Source organism: Anas platyrhynchos, chromosome 3 (genome assembly GCF_047663525.1).
Source record: "Anas platyrhynchos isolate ZD024472 breed Pekin duck chromosome 3, IASCAAS_PekinDuck_T2T, whole genome shotgun sequence".
Lineage (NCBI taxonomy): Eukaryota > Metazoa > Chordata > Aves > Anseriformes > Anatidae > Anas > Anas platyrhynchos.
Genome location: NC_092589.1, coordinates 27,403,605 through 27,422,452, shown reverse-complemented (window position 1 = coordinate 27,422,452; position 18,848 = coordinate 27,403,605). Strand labels below are relative to the sequence as shown.

Sequence of the window (18,848 nt, the reverse complement as noted above, 5' to 3'; positions counted from 1 at the left end):
AAGCAAACAGGTTCACAAATTTAAGGAGTGTTTTCTGAAGACGTGATAAATTGACTAGAATGAGGGGGAGACTGGGACACACTGCATCTGTGGTTCAAGAACTAAATTGCCAGTGCAGGGCCCAGAGGCAGACAGGATTCAAAAAGAATTATTCTTTATGGACACGAATTTATGGACACGAATTGGAATTGTTAAAACATTCCTCACAATCCCTTATCTTCTTTTTAATATCCCCAATTCGTGTCTCTTCTGTTATTAATAACTGGATTTCATCAGTTTGTTCTTGGAGGGCCCAATCCTTAAGCATCATAATTGACATATTCCCTTCCTTTTTTAAAGAAGTTATTACCAATGTACTATTTATCACCCGGCGTATTGATAATGTAAAACAAGGTATCATACAAGGTACAAATAATAACGTCATTACACCACATAACAATAAAAATAACACTCTTTTAACCCATGGTCCACCAGGCAGCCATGAAAATAAATCCCATTCCATATCCTTCCAGGTTTGTGTTTGCTCGCTCACCTCCCCCCTCTCCTTCTCTGGGATGGGAGAGAGAAATGGGAAAGTGAAGCCTGTGAGTTGAGATAACAAGAAAATAATAATAATAATAATAATAACAATAATAATGATGATAATATTACTACTAGTAATAATGTATACGAAACAAGTGATGCACAATGCAATTGCTCACCACCTGCTGTCCGATGCCCAACCCAACCCCGAGCAGTCCGGCCCTCCTCCCAGCCTGCCTGCTGGCAGGACAGTGAGAAGCTGAATTTGGCTTGGTCCTTGGCTTGGTGTAAACACTGCTCTGTAACAATTAAAAACAATTAAAACATCAGCATATTATTAACATTCTTCTCATCCTAAACCAGAACATAACATTCTATCAGCTACTAGGAAGAAAAACCCTTTTTATCAATCTTTAAACAGCAATTACTAAAGCTAAATTTTCCACAGACTTCTCCTTCTTGTGCTAGTAAATAATCCAAAGTTAGGCTATTTTGATACAAAGCAGTTCTCATCATTTATAACTATTTCTATTACAGCTAATAACCTAATTATTCTATTAAGTATATATACTGGGGTCCTATAGTCCCAGGATCTATCTTCTGCCCACGTATCTGGATCATAATAGGCAAACACCTTCAGGGTTGATTCAGGCTTGTGTTACCATTCGGCCTGTCAGGGTGATCCAGCTCCTGGAAAACGAATCACAATTTTATATAGGTTAAAAAAAAGGGTCTGATGTTATTTTCTCAGGACAACCTGACCTTAGTGTGGGAGAAGTCCAGTCGAGGCCCTCTCACTCGGCAGTCAATACCCATAGGGGTTGCTTCCCTCGGTAGACCATACACACCGCAGTGGAGGGTCCTGCCCTGGTCTTGCCTTCTCCCTTTCCTCCCTTCAGGCTTGTCCCCTTTATTTGGCATCCTTAATTCATGCAGAGCCTGCAGAGCCTCGTTGCCAGAATATTAGTTCTTCCTTAGCTTGAGTTTCAGTTTCCCAGGAGTGGACTCAACCCTCCAAGTTTCAGTAGTTACTGGTCCTTTTATTCTGGATGCATGGGTCCCTTTCTGCAGTTCTCACAGCTGTTTCAGTAGTCAGTAAAACAAGGTACAGTCCCTCACACCGAGGGTTCAGTGATTCTTCCCTCCCGTGGCTGCTTGTTGAAACACTTTCTTTTTTATCTTCTGACAAGTTAAATAACAGTTATCTAATTTGCTTCGCCGTATGGCCCTTTTCAGGTTCCCGTAGCAGGATTCATCTGATAGCCTTTCAGGTTGATACAGATTTGACTACAGATACCAGGGTTTTGGCATTCATCACTATCTCCACAGTTTCCCAGCTGGACAGTCACATTCATTTTTGTTGCATTCCTTCAGGGGCTCATCACCCCAGTCCTTGCAGTCTCTCTGCTGGTTACACACTTTATTGATATCTATGCACACAAAGTCAGATTCAGTACACATCTTCTTCACACAAGCACTCTCATCACTGCCATCTGAGCAGTCTTCACATTTTACTCTAGCACCGTTGGCAGCAGTGCACAGTCAGGCGAAGGCGAGCAGCAGGCAGAGCACCCCGCACCGTCACCTGTGTCACTTATACTACTCCTATTACCCATGCTGTTAGTGTCAGTGGCATCCTCCTTGTACCGTTTCTGTCTTTGTCTCCCCCCTTTTCTTTTTGTCACTGGCCATTCACCACAAATGGATGAGACACATGATTACTAGTTAGGAAAGAGAGTGTAACGTCTGCTATACGGCTGCAGGCAGTGCCAGCTGCAGCCTTAGGTTTGTGAAAGAGCCTGCCGGTGGCCATTTGGCAGTGTGATCTGCGTCTCTGCACTCCTGCCCTGCGATAGAGCTAAGTCGTCATTAGTAATAGTTATAACACCGATCTGGGGACGAATAGTCTTTTGTGCATTGCAAGATAAACCTTTTATAAAAAGAATGCCAGAGTGAAGCAGCACAGCCGCTGCTGCCGCTGCCTCCGTGGTTATGTCAGACAGGCTGCAGGGTCCTGATGTCCGTCCCTCTGCTCTGTGCCAACTCGCCTCACGGTGAGGGTCAGCTACCGGTGTCCACTGACGCCTCTGGTCTCCCGTAGCAACTCGATCTCGGATGTTCTGCAATTACTTCAATTTCCCCGCGTTTTGCAGCTTCTGTCAGGTCTATTCTGTGTCTCTCAGAGCCGTCCGTGGCTCTGCAGCATCTCTCAGGGCTCTCTCCGTCCAGCGGTAGTCCCTCCGTAGTGTCTCGGGCCTCCCAGCGCCGCTCCGGTCTCTCGGCGCCGCTCCGGTCTCTCGGCCTGTTCAGGTCTCAGCGAGTCCAGGTCTCGGCCTGTGCGGGCCTCATATGTTGCAGGAAGCATGTCATGTCATGCTCCTGCCTTTTTCTTGTCACAGTCAAAACATTTAAGAGCAAAAATAGGATACACAAGATACACAAGATACACCGGGCCCATATATTAGGCACCACCACTCAAAACTTGGATAAAACGGCACTTCTTTTCAGTCTGTCAAGCGCTTCGTTCGTCTCTGCCCACTCCCCTTGCGGAGAGTACGGAACAACGGATCGGAACTCTGCACTCGCTTTGCAGCAACGCTGCGTCTCACTCACACAGCACACTCGCACACGGAGGCCTCCAGCACATCTCATTCATACCACAGGAATATAATTTAGAATGATAACCAACCAAATAAGTATTGTCTCTGACTGTGTTCTTCGTGAAGTGACTTGTAACACTTTGTTTCAAACCCTTACATTTACACAAATACTTTCAACACAAAATACATACATAAAAACACATACAATTATTAACACTCCAGTTAGTATCCCTCCAGCAGCTGAAAACATACCGTTTGTCTGCAGTTTCAGGAGATCTTTGCTCCTGCGGTGAGCAGCTGAGAGTGGAGTCCCCTCCGAGCAAAACGCTCAGGGTGCACCTAGGGGCGTCCACGCTGCAGCCGATCCCGCAGCCGAGCAGAGTGTCTCCTGCCTGGCTCACCAAAATGACTCTCAGAAAGCTGACTCCACAATCAGTAAGATTGTAAAGTAGGTATGTTTACTCAGTTCCGTGCAGCACGGGGCGGGTAGTCCCACCAAAGTCGTGCAGGCCTAACGTGACAAATTGCTTTAGTAAAAAGTTACATATACATAAACATTCCTATACATATACATAACCTGTCCCTTTATGAACACTCCTCCTTATTTTAGACCCCTTGATTAAAGTCTGAACCATGAGGTTGTTTTTGATCTGATTCTCAGGGCTCGAGAGGCTCCTGTTATCTGGAGGTATAAGCGCAGCACAGCACAGTAGCACATATTCATTCTTAATCAATTGCTCTCTAATTTCTAATTCCAATGTTTCAGCTTGCTCTTTTCTGGATCCACGGGTATTCTACTATTAATGTTCAAAGCCTGACAGACCCCGTCCTCCGTGGATCAAAATACATGGGGTCTTAAGGGTTCCTTTGGTCATTCTATCATAAAATACTGGATCATTTTCAATTTACTCTTTAATTTTCGGGGGCCCCTATTGTTCCAATTTCTAATCATTATTCATAATGGACTTTTTGGTCATATATCTGGTAATTTGCTCCCTTTCTGGTTCTTGGTCTTCACAACCCCCCTGACGTCATAAAGGAATGATGACGTCATATGACCTTAGCTGGCGGGTCTGTGCCCCAACGCCCCCGGCAACAGCCTCAGCACCAGGGGCGCGGAGGAGGGAGGTGAGGGGCTGGGAACCCGTGCAGGCATCACGCAGCCGGCAGCGGTGGCCGGTTCGGAGCTGCTCCTTTACTGAGCGCGTCCACAGGGACCTGATGCCCTCCGTCTTGCCCGTTTATTACTAAATAAAGGTCTGTTCCAGCGCACGTCCTTTCACCTTCCTCTGCTTAGCAGGACAAAAGCAGCCGGCCACATTTGTATGATTTTGTCCCCTTTCTCCAAAGCCCCCTCTCCTGTGTTGCCCCACGCGATGATGTCTCCAACGCACCGCAGGTGTTGAGGAGAAATATTTCTTCTCTGATAGCACGAGGGCTAATGGGTTTAAACTAAAAAAGCGTAAAGTCTTAGCTCGAGCTACACTGGGGGTGCTTGGAGGTCTTGCATGCACAGTAAAAGCTGCATTTCAAACACCCCAGCTGGGCGATCTGAGACGATCCACGCCCGCCCGCCGCTTGTTTTGGAGGCGCGCGTGGTCCGCTCCCATTGGGCGGCGGCGGGAGGCGGGGCAGCAGCAGCCCCAGTAGGAGCAGCAGCAGCAGGAGGAGGAGAAGCACCAGCACCAGCAGGAGGGCGCCGCGCGCGCGCAGCCTACATGTCCCGGCATGCAGCGCGTCGGGCTGGCAGCCGGGCGGCCGCGCGGGCGGCGGGTGCTGCGCGAGGGGACGGCGCGCGCTCGGGCTGAGGCGAGCGCGGCGCCCCCGCCCGACGGCTCCGGCAGGGGGGGGGAGGAGGAGGAGGAGGAGGAGGAGGAGGAGGAGGAGACGGAGACGGAGACGGAGACGCCGCCGCTTCGCCGAGCCTCGCCCGCTCCGTGCGGCCGGGCGGAGCGGCGGGAGCAGCATGAGCAGCGGCGGCGGGGCCGGGCGGAGCGGGGCGGCGCTGCGGCTGCTGGCGGCGCTCGGCTGCGTCCTCGCGGCGGAGGCCCAGGTGGGAGCCGCGGCGGGGGGGGGGGGGGCTCGGCGGTTGGGGCTCGGGCACGGCCCGCGGCCTCCGGGCAGCGCCGTCCTCAGGCAGGAGGCGGTGAGGGGCAGCCCCGTGTCGGGGATGGAGGGGAGGGGGGGGGGGGGGCTGCGGCTCGGCCCCGGGCGCCGCGGTGAGCACGTGGAGCCGAACGCCCCGGGGGTCCCCGGGGGTTGTTTTTATTCCGTTTTCTGAAGCTGACGTGCTGTGTGGGGGCTGACCGCCCGAGGTGGTGAGTAACCGAGCACAGGAACCCCACGGTTTGGGGTTATAACCTGAAGCTGGCCGAGGCTTCAATAAAAACAACCCCTTACCTAACAGTTATCCCAGCGTAACGAGGCGCTGGCTGGGCTGGAGCTCCTAACGCAGGTGTGAGGCTGTCGTGGCTTTCCCACAGCCCTTGGCTGCTGGTAGGACTGGTATTACCCTGTGCTGGGAGCTGAAACAGCCACGGTTCGGCGTGCCCCGAGGAAAGATAAGCTGCCCATTAGCCCCTGGGGTTGTGTTACCTGCGGTTCTTCTCTTCTTCTGCAGCCCTGGCGGAGTGAAACATCGAGGAGCAAAGCGGTGTCCCTGGTGGTCCTCTAATTGTTGGAGCAATTAAAGTGCAGCAACCTGATAGCGCTAATAAGGGGGTTGGTGTAAATATGCTGCTTGTTAGTATGTGCGCTTGTTCGGGTTGCTGATAACGTTGAAGTGCTGAGTACGCTTCTCTGTCGGCCTTTCATAAGGAGAAATTGATGCAGGTTAAACACCGACCTTTTTGTGTGAAAGCTCAGTTTATCTTGGAGAAGTTTGACATGCCCAACACAGCTGATACTTGTACAAAAACTAAACTAAGTTTAATGATACATGGGAATACTTCGATAAGCATAGTGGGAATAAGGAATAGAAACTAGTCTGTCTGACTTTGATCACACTTATGTTAGATTAATGCTTCTAGAGTTTATCGTAAAGTTCAAAGTAATTGACAAATGAAAAGGAAGCCTGATACTTGGTGGTGGTAGCTTCTAGTACAGGTCAGAAGTTGTGCTAACTTCTAGTAGAGTTTGGCTGTGTATTTGTGGTTTAAGTTAACTAGTGCAGCTCAGCTCAAAAAGGCAAAAAATGAGTGGCGTGAATAGCAAAGTAGGTCGTGCAATAGATAGTGTTAACTGTGAAATATGTTGTCCTTATTTTCATATCTTCACATCGAAAATTCACTGGGGGATCCTGGTGCTGACAAACAGAGCAGTATCATGCATTTTCTTAGCGGTCTGTCATTAAGCACTGAAGACTTTACCAGCACTAATGACAAGGGTGGCTGGAGTTAGCATGCCATGAACTGACTCTGCTCCTGTGCAGTATTGGCTTTTCATATGGGCTGTCAAAGGACTTCATAAATTGTATTTTGGTACAGATACAGCATCGTTTAATTTTAGAACGTGCCTTCCAAAGAAACATCATTTTTTTTTCCAGTTTTGTGTGTTCAGGGAGCCAACTGCTTCAGTTTTGTAAAGCTTATGAGAATGAAATTGAGAGTTTTGCTTGCTTGCTCTTGCTACTCTACATTAGTTTTTCTCTTAAAAAATTTGACCCCTCTTCTAGTTTGGGGGGTGGATTATTTTTGGCACTGCTTATTTTTTTGAGTAAAATGCACTACATTGTGAAAGGTGTTCTTAGAATGAAAGCGTTATCAGAGACATCTGGCAAAGGTGTAACTTCAATTAGTTTGTTATCTTGGTTAAATAAAGGACTGCAGCTTTATTTTCCGTGGGTATTTGATACTGCTTGTAAGTACAGCTTGTTGATTTGGAACGCTTTCCCCCGGAGCGGCGTTTTTGGTTTTGCAAAGATGGTCTAAATATTTTTATAAGCAGTGGGAGGCAAGCATCAGAATTATTTCCTACTCTTCATCTTTAAGTCCAAAGAAAATTTCTCAGCTCCTCCTCGCTCTGCTTTCATCTTAATACGTTACTGTTCTTTACGTAGCTACTCTGTTATATAGTTGAATAATGTTTGAGCAAAATGTTGAGTTACCTTTTTGTATTTTAGCAGAATGTGCTAACTGTGTGTTAGTGGTAAGGTGTTACTTGTAAAGATGGCCAAGTTACTTCCTGCATGTGTGATCGATACAAAAACTTGAGTTTTGCAATGAAATCAAATTTAAAATGCATGGATGTTTTACTTCCGTAAATATTGATAACAACTTCTGTATTCTTGCTTAGAACTTGGCAGTCATGTGGGTTGTGAGGTCTTTAGGCTTTTTAAAAGCCTGTTAATGAATGCAGTCTTCCAGAGCTGTTTGCCCAGGTTTGAAGTTAAATAACATTAACAAAAGCAAGTGTAACAGCATAGAAGACTTTAGGGTGAAGTTGCTTCCCTTAAATGTGTTTTACTTCATTACCATAACTACCCTGCAGAATTGTGACAGCCTTTTTAGTGTGTCAGGGAAAGTAAGATCTATGTAAGGGGAATTTCCTACTAAAATGCTTTATTGCCATAACCTCGCTGTATTCTCTTGGGTGGTGAAGAATCCACTTCCTGGGCTTCCTTTCTTCTTCATAAGAGTGGAAGCCTACAGTGTGGTTTCTGGTGACTTTTTTTTTTTTTATATCAAGCTTGGTTATATAACGGTATCTTTGCTGTAAAGTAGTGGAGTGATCTATCATGCATAAAACAGATTAGACGATTTCATAACCTCATCTCATCTAGCTGTGAAATCTATAGAGAAAAAAACACAATGTTTTTCTTCTCCTTTCGCATGCAGCCTTTTAGTACTGAGAAGTTCTAAGCCTACACAAGATACAAAATATGCGGGGCTTTCCTATTTTATTTGCTTTCTAGGCCATCAGTTATGCTGATGAATTTCACGTCTGGCTGAAGAATAATAGTAGTTAGCAGCAGTGCTTGATTCCATTCATTTAGATATGGACTAAAGCTTCAAACGTAAGCTTGAAAGGCCTTTCAAGGGTGCTTCTATTTGGTGAAGAAGCCGAGGAGTAGTTGAGATTTCATTCAATTTATGTCACAAGTGTTCACAGAATCACGTTTTCACTGTTCCCGTCTCTCATTAAGGTGCTGTCAGGGTCTTAGCAAAACTGTTGCCATAGCTTAGTCTGCTCAGTTGTTGGGGCCTCTCTTGGCTACTTGTGCACTGCTACTTCCTCTCCTGTGCTGGCAGCGCTTGGGCTGCCTCGGCACTTGTGCGCGCTTTCTTGCAGGGACAGTCTTGTCTAGTTCAGTGCCAGCAAGCTTGTGGTCCTGGCACAGGAGGGATGGAGCCTGGGAAGTTCAGACTTAATTTCACAATAGGCTTACAGCCTTGTAATATTAGGAAAACCAAGTGCAGACACCTGCATTTGTTTGTAGAATTTAACTGTGAAGTTACTAACTTCTTAGGCAGAAAAGTACTGATGCTTCTTTCTCCCATACTGCTAAAGAAACTATCTAGAATTTTTTGTACTTTTAAGAAGAAATGAAAAAAACAGGATAACAGTGCATAGTTGTGTGTTTTTTGGGGAATTCTTCTATTGCACGATCATTAGTTGAATACTTGGTTTGCAATTCTGTGCTAAGATAATGTGTATTTGTAGTTTGGAAAATCTTGCTGTTTGTTCTGCAGAACGTTCTATACGTTGAATATTTCAGGGCTGGAAATGATAGTCTAACATGGATTCAGAGTTGTGTTTGAAGGTGGACTTAAGCTAAAAAGTGCAAAGGTCTGTTATTTTCCAATTTTGGGTGTGTAAAGTATGTTACATAATGAGAAATACATTATTTGGTATGGAATTACATTTTGCTATTTCTTTTGACTGTTATCTTTTTTAGAGGATTTTTCCACAGTTAATGCTGCATTTCTTGATTAAAAATCAATCCAATGTTTGTTTTTTTTATAGCTCACAGGAGTCCTAGATGATTGCTTATGTGATATAGAGAGCATCGATGACTTCAATACGTTCAAGATCTTCCCCAAAATACAGAAACTGCAAGAACGTGATTACTTCAGATATTACAAGGTACAATTAGTGACTTTTTTCCTGAATAATTTAAATAAAATCCATAAAATACAGGGAAGATTACTGAGCAAACCAGCTTGGCTGCATTAAGTTGTCTTTTAGAAATGTAGAGTTCTTTCATTTGGTTATAGCAGGCTTTCAGTCCCTGGAAGTTATACTGGTAGGAGGTCCTGTGTTTGCTGTTAATCCTGGAGTCCGTGACAGCAAATCTACTGCTTTCATTCAGCGTATAAGTGGTAATTTTCAAGGCAATGTCTTTGGATGGCTACATCTGGGAAAGGGTTGTATATTAGCAACTTTCTGACAGCATGCAGCACTTGTCTTCGAAGTAACTTGTATAATTTGAAATGGAAATATTACAATGATTTTTTTCTTACCAGCTCAGTTCTGATGTGTTTGCTATCTAGAGAGCTCTTATTTCTTTGAAAAAGAGGAACAAATACTTTTCAAATGGTCTGTGATACCACTCGTCCTTCAACAATTGTTTTCTCTCTGTTAGACTCTGATGAGTGAAATAAGACTCTTATTTTCAGATATGTTTAGCTTGAAAATGAGGTTACATTTTGTGTGAGCTCATCAGATGGTTACCTGCCACTGGAGAGAAAAAAAAAAAAGATTCCTCTTCAGAGCAGGCCATCCCTGTTCCTTTGCTTTTATATCTTGGCCTTGTCTGACTGTGTGTTATGCCAGTACTTCCCTTTAACCTGGTCGATTTTTCAGGATTTTTTTTTTTGGTTTTCAAGATGCAGTAAGTTATTTACATGGTCTGGGATCAGACAAATATTCAAGTTAATGTAAGGTGGGGTTATAAATGTGAGAAAGGAAAAGCACTAGAGTCTTCCCTGTGTAGTCTGAGCAAGCAATAATGTGTAACTTCATCCTGAAATTCCTCCTGCTACATGACGCAGTTCTAACTTGAGTTTTCAGGAGAAGCAAGGTATGTGCAACCTGAGGGAGAATATCACTTGGTTCTGTTCATTAGTTTCTCTAGAGGCAACAGGAAGATTGAACCCAAAGAGAGGGCTAGCATGTATACAAGGTTTTGTACAAACTATACAACAGTAATTTTGTCCTGCAAATTGAGGTTTTATCTTAATTTTAATAGCAGTCTGCGGATCAGTTTGTTAAAATCCTACCTCATCTTTCATACAGTTCTGATTTCATCAAAATGACTGTATGCTTGAATGTACAAACAGTAGTTAATGCTTACAATTTTCCTGCATGACAGGCACCAAACCAATACAAATTATTTTGGAATCTGTATTATTGATTCACCTTCAGTGGATAGGTATATCCTTCCAGTGGGTAGAGAATTGAGACAGCAAAATGCAGTGTGTTAACCTATAGAGCTGGGGGATAGTCAGGAGTTGAAGTTTTTTTGCATTGCTGATATTGCTAACAGGAAGATGCAAGGTCCAAGTAACTAAGCAATATCTGTGCTCACACACAAAGCACACTTGTGAGCCCAACTGAGGTTGTACAGTCCTTGTACTTTAATCAATACCGATTATGCACTGACTCCATAGCACTTCCTTGATTCTGTGCAGGGACAAAAAACCTGCTGCTTATTCAGAAGGGAACGGATAAAAAGCTTTCCAATTTATTCAGCTTGATTTTCTGACAAATTCTTCTCTAGAATTAGTAAATATTGTGTAGCAATGGGTGGACTGCACACCGGCCCTCGTGACTGCTTAAGTGTGTTAGGGTTTACCTTGAAGAAGGTTGTATCCTAACAGTATTAGCTGGTTTTGGTGTGCTTTTTTGGTAGAAATTGGTGTGAGGGCATGTTTTGTGTAGCAGTTCTTACTGCGGTGGTAGTGATGAGATACAACAGGAATGCTGTTACAGTGTACGACTCCATTTGTTGTACAGCTTGTATACGTCTCTTCTTGTGAGCTAGCATATGGATTAGTTTTCTAGCTTAAGATGTATAGACCTAAATAATATTTGTGAGCATGTTTTTAAATCTTAAGTTTGTGTTGAAATTGTTCAAGGACTTGATGCTGTCCTTGGAGTATTAGGCTTAATTTTACAGTGCATTTTATTAGAACTCTTGCTGTGTCCAACTGCGGACTCAAAAGTTTCAAATATAAAGTAATAACCTCCAATCATTTAAGTAGGTTATTTGATATAAGTAGTGACTTCAGTTTAATGTCTTTGAATGGTACTTATAAACTGAAGGAAACTAGTACAGACTTCGCTAAAGGAAAACTGAGAAACAATAGTTTTACTTTGAGAGTTGTAAAAGTGTGTCTTCATTTTTATCCAAAAATGTTGATAGCTTCTGAGGATAATTGTGTTGTATTTTACTTGTAATTTTATATTTCAAAGATGGTGTATTTCCACAGTTTTTCTGGCTGATCATGCAAGAAAACTTTAAGTATGTAGTCTTCAGTGTAGGAACAATGAGGTCCAAGTGTGTGTTACCACGTATGTGTGTATATGGCTCATGCAAAATAAAACTTTTTTTTTGAACTGACTTTCATATTGGCAATCTGCATGAAATGTAATCGCAAAGTGTTTGAGTCTCTTGCTATGTAGTAGATACTAGTATGTGTGTTATTCTGCCATTTAATAACAAATAGGAGCATTGACAAGAAAACGACTGGATTTGATGGTAATGTTTCTGAAGTGGTTTCTCTTAGTTATTTATACTTGTACAACATCAGCTCTTTAAGTCCATTAGTATTTTGATACCCATTATTCCTTGACTAGAGTAATGAAGTGCAGTAGTGATTTGTCCATTTTTACTGCTTGGAATCTGAAATCCTCCAAGCATTTAATTTAAACCATAAACTTCTGTACTAGTTCCTGTCTTCCATGAAATAAATTTCCTTGATCAGTTTAGTACAAATACAACTAAGTACAGCCATTTTATAGCTGTATATGTCTGGTTTGCCTTATTTTTAGCATTTTGTTACTGCTTTTTTAAGTTACATTAACTGACAGATTTAATTTGGGCTTTACTATTCTGTGTTTGTGTCCACTTGGTACCATTATTAACAACTCCAATGCACCAAGCTTCAGCTCTGAGGGAGAGTAGTTCAATGTATGTATGTATATGTCAGTACTAAATTTAACCCTTTTCCTTGTATCTTTTTTAATTTGAAAGGACTTGATAGTGGGAGTTCTCTGTTTTAAAATTTGCTTTAAATAATATTGATTGTAACCTTTTGTTTTTTGTGTGTTTAGGTCAATCTGAAGAGACCATGCCCATTCTGGGCTGACGATGGCCATTGTTCTATCAAAGATTGTCATGTAGAGCCTTGTCCTGAGGTATGGATCAAATAACATGAAATAGGAAAGGGTCTAAGCAGTTTCCTTATTTTTTAGTGAGTAATGCTGTATGCTCTACTTTTCCACTATAGTAAACTTAAGATCTTTGTAATAACATACTTTATAGTTCTAATGGTAAGTAGATATGGTTCTATTATTTCCTCTCATTTAGAATAAATCTGTTTTCCAGCCAGGCTGTATAATGTCCACAAGGAAATGGTAGCACTGAATGTAAGTGAAGTGCTATAATAATTATTAGTATGTCAGCAATTATAGCGATGTATTCCCATCCATGTGTAGCTTGATTCAGCTCTCTGATAAAATCAAGAGTATCTTAGACAAAATCTGTCACTGATGCATTAATTCTTTCAAAATAAACACAGCTGTGAAATAGGTAACTTACCTGGGGGGGAAAAAATGATTCCTAGAGGTAGCCATCTCATTTTCTAATATTTAGAGACGGGGGGTAGATACGATTAAGGTTCTTACGTATACCAAGTCCCAACAATATATTTGTAGTATTGAGGTCTTTGTTTCCTTGGATTTACCATGTCTTCTATGCAGTAACTTACAACATGCATTCAATGAGCAGTGATGCAAAGCAATAGGTGGTAGAACTGCCTGATTTCATAAACTGCAAGTCACTGCTAATGTTTAATGTCACTTTTATGACATTTCGCGTCTGAGACTAGAGCCTACAGTAGTTGGCACTCTGTCACCCAAATTATTGATTGGGGCAGGTATATAATGTACACCTTGCGTTTTCAGAAGGCATAAGAGACAAGGGTTGGTTCTTAGCCTGTTTGGAGATCATGCATCTTCAGTCAAAAGGTAGTCTGCCCTTGACTTGTGAGAAATGTCAAATTGTTTTTGGCAGACTTTTAACTATTCTGAAGTATATACTGATTCTTTAACTATATCAAGGCTCATTTATAAGGCTGATCTATACTTATAATCAGTCATCAGCTAACAAAATTCGTATTAGTTCAGAATTTTTACTAACAAATCTAGTTAAATTTAAGTAAAAGGGTGACAAAACTATTTTGAAAGAATAAATATCAAAGTAGTCTAAGGTCTTAATCATTTTGCCACTAACATAAATAACTCTAAGTCTGTCAAAGATGTAGTACTGTTTTGAATAAATCCAAGGAAGGAAAGGAACAAGCTAATTATGTAAAACAAGTATGGTTTGGCCTCCTGTAAATCTAGGAATTAAATATTTCTATATCAAGCATAATTGTTTCTAGGAGCGGTATAAAAACTGAATTATCTTTTGTTTTTAGAGTAAAATACCTGTTGGAATTAAAGCTGGGAGCTCTAATAAGGTAAGTAGTCATTTATTTTTCTAAGTTCCATCTCATTTGTTGTAATATTAACATTACAGTAGATGTGTGGGTTTTTTATTGCAAATCTTCAGTCTTGGCGTCATGATGCAACTGTTAACATAACTGATCAGTTCCTGTGTGCAGCTTTGCATTTTCTGTTGTACGAGTAACAGTGTTCCTGATGTTGCTGGTACCATTGCGCCATTCTGAGTCTTTAACAACTTGAGACTCAGTACAGACAGAATCAGTGAATGACCAGGGACAGCGACGCGTGGCCACCGAACACCTGATACAAAATTCTGTGCTCCTTCCTGAGTATAGACCACCCTCTGTGAAGCTATAAGCTGAGATGAATAGCAACGTAGTCTTTTTGTAAGAATCATTTCTAAACACAACCTGTAATATTTTAAAAAAGGTGAACATTTATTTGTACTTTTGATGCATCTAATCTTGAACAGCTCATGAGCCTTAAGTTGATGTAGGCTTAAGTCATCTGTGCCTGCTTAAGTAGTCAGTCTGTGCTGTTGGTTTTTGCTTTTGTCCAAGCCAAGAAAAAAGGTTTTAGCAGTTGATTGGATAAGAGTATCTATGAGGCCCAAATAAGAGATCTTACTGTTGAGTGCCTGGTGTGGTTTAACCCTGCTGGCAGCTAAGCACCACACAGCTGTTGCTTCCCCCTACTCAGCTCTGATGGGATGGGGAGAGAATCAGGAGAGGAAAAAAAGTAAAACCTCAAGGGTTGAGATGAGACACTTTAATGGGACAGAAAAGGAAGAGGAGGAGGATGCTGATGATGATAACGTACAAAGCAAGTAATGCCCAACATGATTGCTTGCTGACTGATGCCCAGCCTGTTCCCAAGCAGCAGTCCTTGCCACCCCATATTAATTGCTCAGCATGACACCATGCTATGGGATATCCCTTTGTCTGGGTTGGGTCAGCTGTCCTGGTTCTGTCTCCTCCCAGCTCCTCATGCACCCACAGCCTCCTTGCTGGCAGGGCAGTGAGAAGCTGAAAAGTCCTTGGCTTACTGTAAACACTGCTCTGCAACAACTAAAACTTCACTGTGTTATCAGCATTATTCTTACCCTAAATCCAAAGCATAGCACTGTGCCAGCTACTAGGAGGAAAACTAACTCTATTCCATCCAAAACCAGGATAGTGCCATGGCTCTGTTGTAGGTTCATACTTACTCTTGCTTAACTCTATCTCCATCCTTCCCAGCACTTTCCACCTCACTGGACAGCCAGCCATAGTTACTGTGTATTTCACCTCAGTGTAACTTACTGTATCATAAATGACGGTTGGTATTAGGTTTAAACTGTATTCCACAAAAGATCACCAAAGGTAGCTGAGAGCTACCATGGAGTAATTTGTGTCTTGATCAGTGTAACAAGTCTGTCCAAGCTTTAGCTCAAGAGGAAGTCTCATTTCCTGTTTACATGTATCTAGTGGCAAGCTCGCTCTGAAGTGTGCCCATTCTCTTAAAGGCTTCCGGTGGCCAGAGAAAAACTCCCATCTCTCTGACATGACTGAATGTGTTTCAGCATATGCAGTAGTTGTACTGGGAAAACTTTAGTACTTTATCTGGGTAGAAGATCTAGAGTTTTAGCTGGCAAGTCTTTTCTTTGACTCTGATCTTTTCCAAATGTAAGAAAGTAAAGTTTCTTTTCTTCCAAGTAAAGAAACTGACTACTGAAATACCGTAATGACTCTTACAGGCATTTTAACTTCATCTCTTCTAAAACTTAGTCTTTAAAGATTATTTAAGTACATGTTTGAGCCTTCTGATTAATCCTGAGAGCCATAATTAAGATGTGAATTAGTAACTAAAGAGTAATGGTGGTCTTAAGATACTACTTCACATAATGATGTTGAGTTGGACTTAAGGAAATATCAGCCACTTTTTTCCCTACAATAAAGGAAGAGTGAAAACTTCAGGGAGCTATAATTTGCTGGTATATGTGCTACAGTTGTTTCATCTGAATTGCCTTGCAGGCTGTTACAAGCAGCTACAGTATTGGAAGTATGGCAATTCTGCCACTTTAATCAGTAGTAGAACCAAGGGGTTTACATCTGCTACTTGTCTGCAGGAAAGATGACACCAGGACTGGCAGAAATCTTATGCCATTTTCATACACCTTTTGGTTAAGTTAAAATTGTTTCTTCAAGCCCATTAAAAATTGGGAATCTCCTTTACAATCTCCTTCAATATCCCTTTTAAGGAAGCATCAAACTCATCTTGGTATGGATAACTTTTTTCAAGGACTATACAAATACTGGCTTGGTCCATTTGAGAAAGTCCTGTGTCTTGTAGATTATCCTTAAAACACTATTTTAAAGAAAGTGGTTTTCCTCGGGGGACATACTTGTCCAATTCCTCTCCTTTGTCCTGATGTGCCTTAGAAAGGTGAAACCATCTGAAGACATCTTTAAATAATGCAAGTTACACTCTTGGATAGATAAACTCAGGGTAGAATTCTGTGGAGAAGTCTTCTGTGACTTCAGTGCTGGGCTTCTGCACAGTTTCCTATTGTGCATCTCTCCTAACGTAGAGGAGCTGCTAAACTTGTAGCTGTATCTCACACTTCTGTGACTTTTTGCCTTGTTCTAGGCAGAAGTTTTTTTTGCCAAGGGTTTTTTGTTGGTGGTTAGTCCGGGGTTTTTTGTTCTTCTGTTTTTATTTTGTGGTTTCTTAATTACTGCGGGGAGAACAGTTCTGCATTTGGAAGATCAGATAGGCACAAAGACCAGCGTTAGACTTGTACAGCATCTTCACAGAAGTCCAGTTAGCAACAGAGGATCTCTTCTTAAAGTATTGGCACCAATGTAAGCTTCAGATGGTGCTGGAAAGTCACAAAGTAGTTTCACTTTATATAGTTTTACTTCAGTTGAATAGTGAAAACATTTTTGGGTAGTAGGCTGGTGGCATAACACCGGTAGGTAGCTAAGCACCAGCGTACCGCTGTTGTGTTCCTGTTCTTCAGAGAACAGGGCAAGAAACTATCTCAACCAGTTTCTTTATTTTTTCTTGATAAGGGTAGGAAAATCCCATGAGAACATGAGAACTACCATTTTGGGCAAGGCAGGCTCAACTTTGGGAAGATCAGTTTATTGCCAATTGATAACAGACGAGTGAGAACTAAACGTAAACTAAAAATGTTTTGTTCCTCTGTCTGAGCTGCACGGGGGAGTGAGGGTTGCAGACAATCCATAACACTTGGTTGTTGCTGCTCCTTCCTCCTCACTCTCTGTCCCCACTCCAGTATGGGATCCCTTATATGGGATGCCCTCCTTCCTGAACTGATCGTATGTGGGCTTCCTGTTAGCTGCAGTTCTTCAAAAACCACTGTAGCATGAGTCCGTACCACAGGGTGCAGTCCTTCAGGCATGAGCTGCTCTGCCACAGGCTCCTCTCCACGGGCTGCAGCTCTGGCCCAGGGCCTGCTCCTGCGGGGGCTCTCCATGGGCCGCAGCCTCCTCCAGGCCACAGCCACCTGCTCCACCGGGGGCTCCTCCACCTATGGGGGGCTGCAGCGTGGAGATGTGCTCCATGTGGGACCCATGGGCTGCAGGGGGACAGCCTGCTCCACCACGGGCCTCTCCCTGCACAGGCCGCGGGGGAACTGCTGCTGCCTGCCTGCAGCACCTCCTGCTGCACTCACCTGGGGGGGCTGCAGGGCTGCTTCTCTGCTTCTCACTCCTCACTCTCCCAGCTGCTGTTGCAAAGCGGTTGTTCTTCCCCTTAAATCTGCATTCAGAGAGGCCCAACCAGTGTCACTCACTAGCTCAGCTCTGGCCAGCAGTGGGTCTTTGGTCTAAGAGCAAAGGAGGTTGCATATCTGTTGTTGTTAAGCACTGGAGAATTGTGAAGCCTGGAAACGCTTCAGACTTAAATGTTCATCTCAGTGTTATTTCATCAGCAGTATCTGTTTCGTTCATTCTAGGTCAGGTGTATTCTCTGTTAACATTTTTCCATTTAACAACCGTTGATGTGAAAGAATGAGCCTCACACCTAGCAAACTCAAGAAAATTGAGCAAGAAACTCTGTCTAGTATAAATACTTGTGGGCAAGTTCCCTAACAATGTCAAAATGACTTCTTAGTCTCCTTCACTACTTTGGTATTCAGTAGGTTTTGCGGTTTGTAACTTATTTCATAGCAGTACATATGGTGCTCTATTTTAGATTCATGACTAAAGCTGTGTGGATAACAAAACAGTTTTTTAGCTATTGCTGATCAGTGCTTGCAGGCCATCAAAATCTTCCCTGTTTATCACTTTGCTTTTCTGTCTGTCCCCCAGGAGAACAGGTTAGGGGTGGCCAAGAGGCTGGGAGGGGATGCAGCTGGGATGGCTGACCTGAGCTAACCAAAGAGATAAACAACATGCTCAGCATGACATAGTTCGGGTATGCAGGCAGACTGTCCAAAAGACCTGTTTCTGTCTGACTGGGCTTCGGTCTGTTTCTTGGAGTTGGCAAGTAAACTGCCTTTGCATGACTTTGTATTTATTTGTTTTCTGCTCTATCACTCTGTAATCTGCCTTTATCTCAAGCCACTAGTCCACATCTTTGTTCATCCAACTCTTTCTTCCCCATCTTGGCAGGGGAAGGGAGAGGAGCAGTGAGCAAGTGACCAGTGGATGCTTAGTTGCTGGCCAGTGTCAACCCACTGCATTCCTCTGAATTTCATTGCAACAGATTTTCATAACATCATTCATTTTTGTGTGTGTACTTGGACTCATCTTCCATATGTACAAGTGAGTGGAAGGGCCTGTTAGTCATCTGTCGTACAACAAAAGTATAGGTTTGTTTTGCTCTGTTGGACCACGTGGTTGCTTGATGTGAGAGCTAATATGAAACCTGTAAAAACACTCTGTAAAATGAATGTTGTCGGTAGGCTTTCATCTCGTTCCTCAAAGTAAGCCTTCTGTCCTTAGTGGATAACACAGGGCATCACATGCAAGGTTTTTTTATAATCCTTCTTTCGGTGGTTGTTGTAGACAGCTTCTGGAGTGTGCAGAGGGACTGCAAGCTGTATAG

The 18,848-nt window shown here is 42.9% G+C and overlaps 1 protein-coding gene across 2 annotated transcripts in view; it reads left to right on the top strand.

Annotated features, from left to right (window-relative positions):
- Positions 1 to 4,980: 4,980 nt before the first annotated feature.
- Positions 4,981 to 18,848, top strand: part of ERO1B (endoplasmic reticulum oxidoreductase 1 beta) — a 32,966-nt gene continuing 19,098 nt past the window's right edge. For both annotated transcript variants that reach the window (XM_038176034.2, XM_038176033.2), the window contains exons 1-4: positions 4,981 to 5,175; positions 9,087 to 9,206; positions 12,399 to 12,482; positions 13,766 to 13,807. In XM_038176034.2, coding sequence (XP_038031962.1) covers positions 5,089 to 5,175; positions 9,087 to 9,206; positions 12,399 to 12,482; positions 13,766 to 13,807 — 333 coding nt within the window. In that variant the 5' untranslated portion in view covers positions 4,981 to 5,088. The remainder of the gene's footprint in view (positions 5,176 to 9,086; positions 9,207 to 12,398; positions 12,483 to 13,765; positions 13,808 to 18,848) is intronic.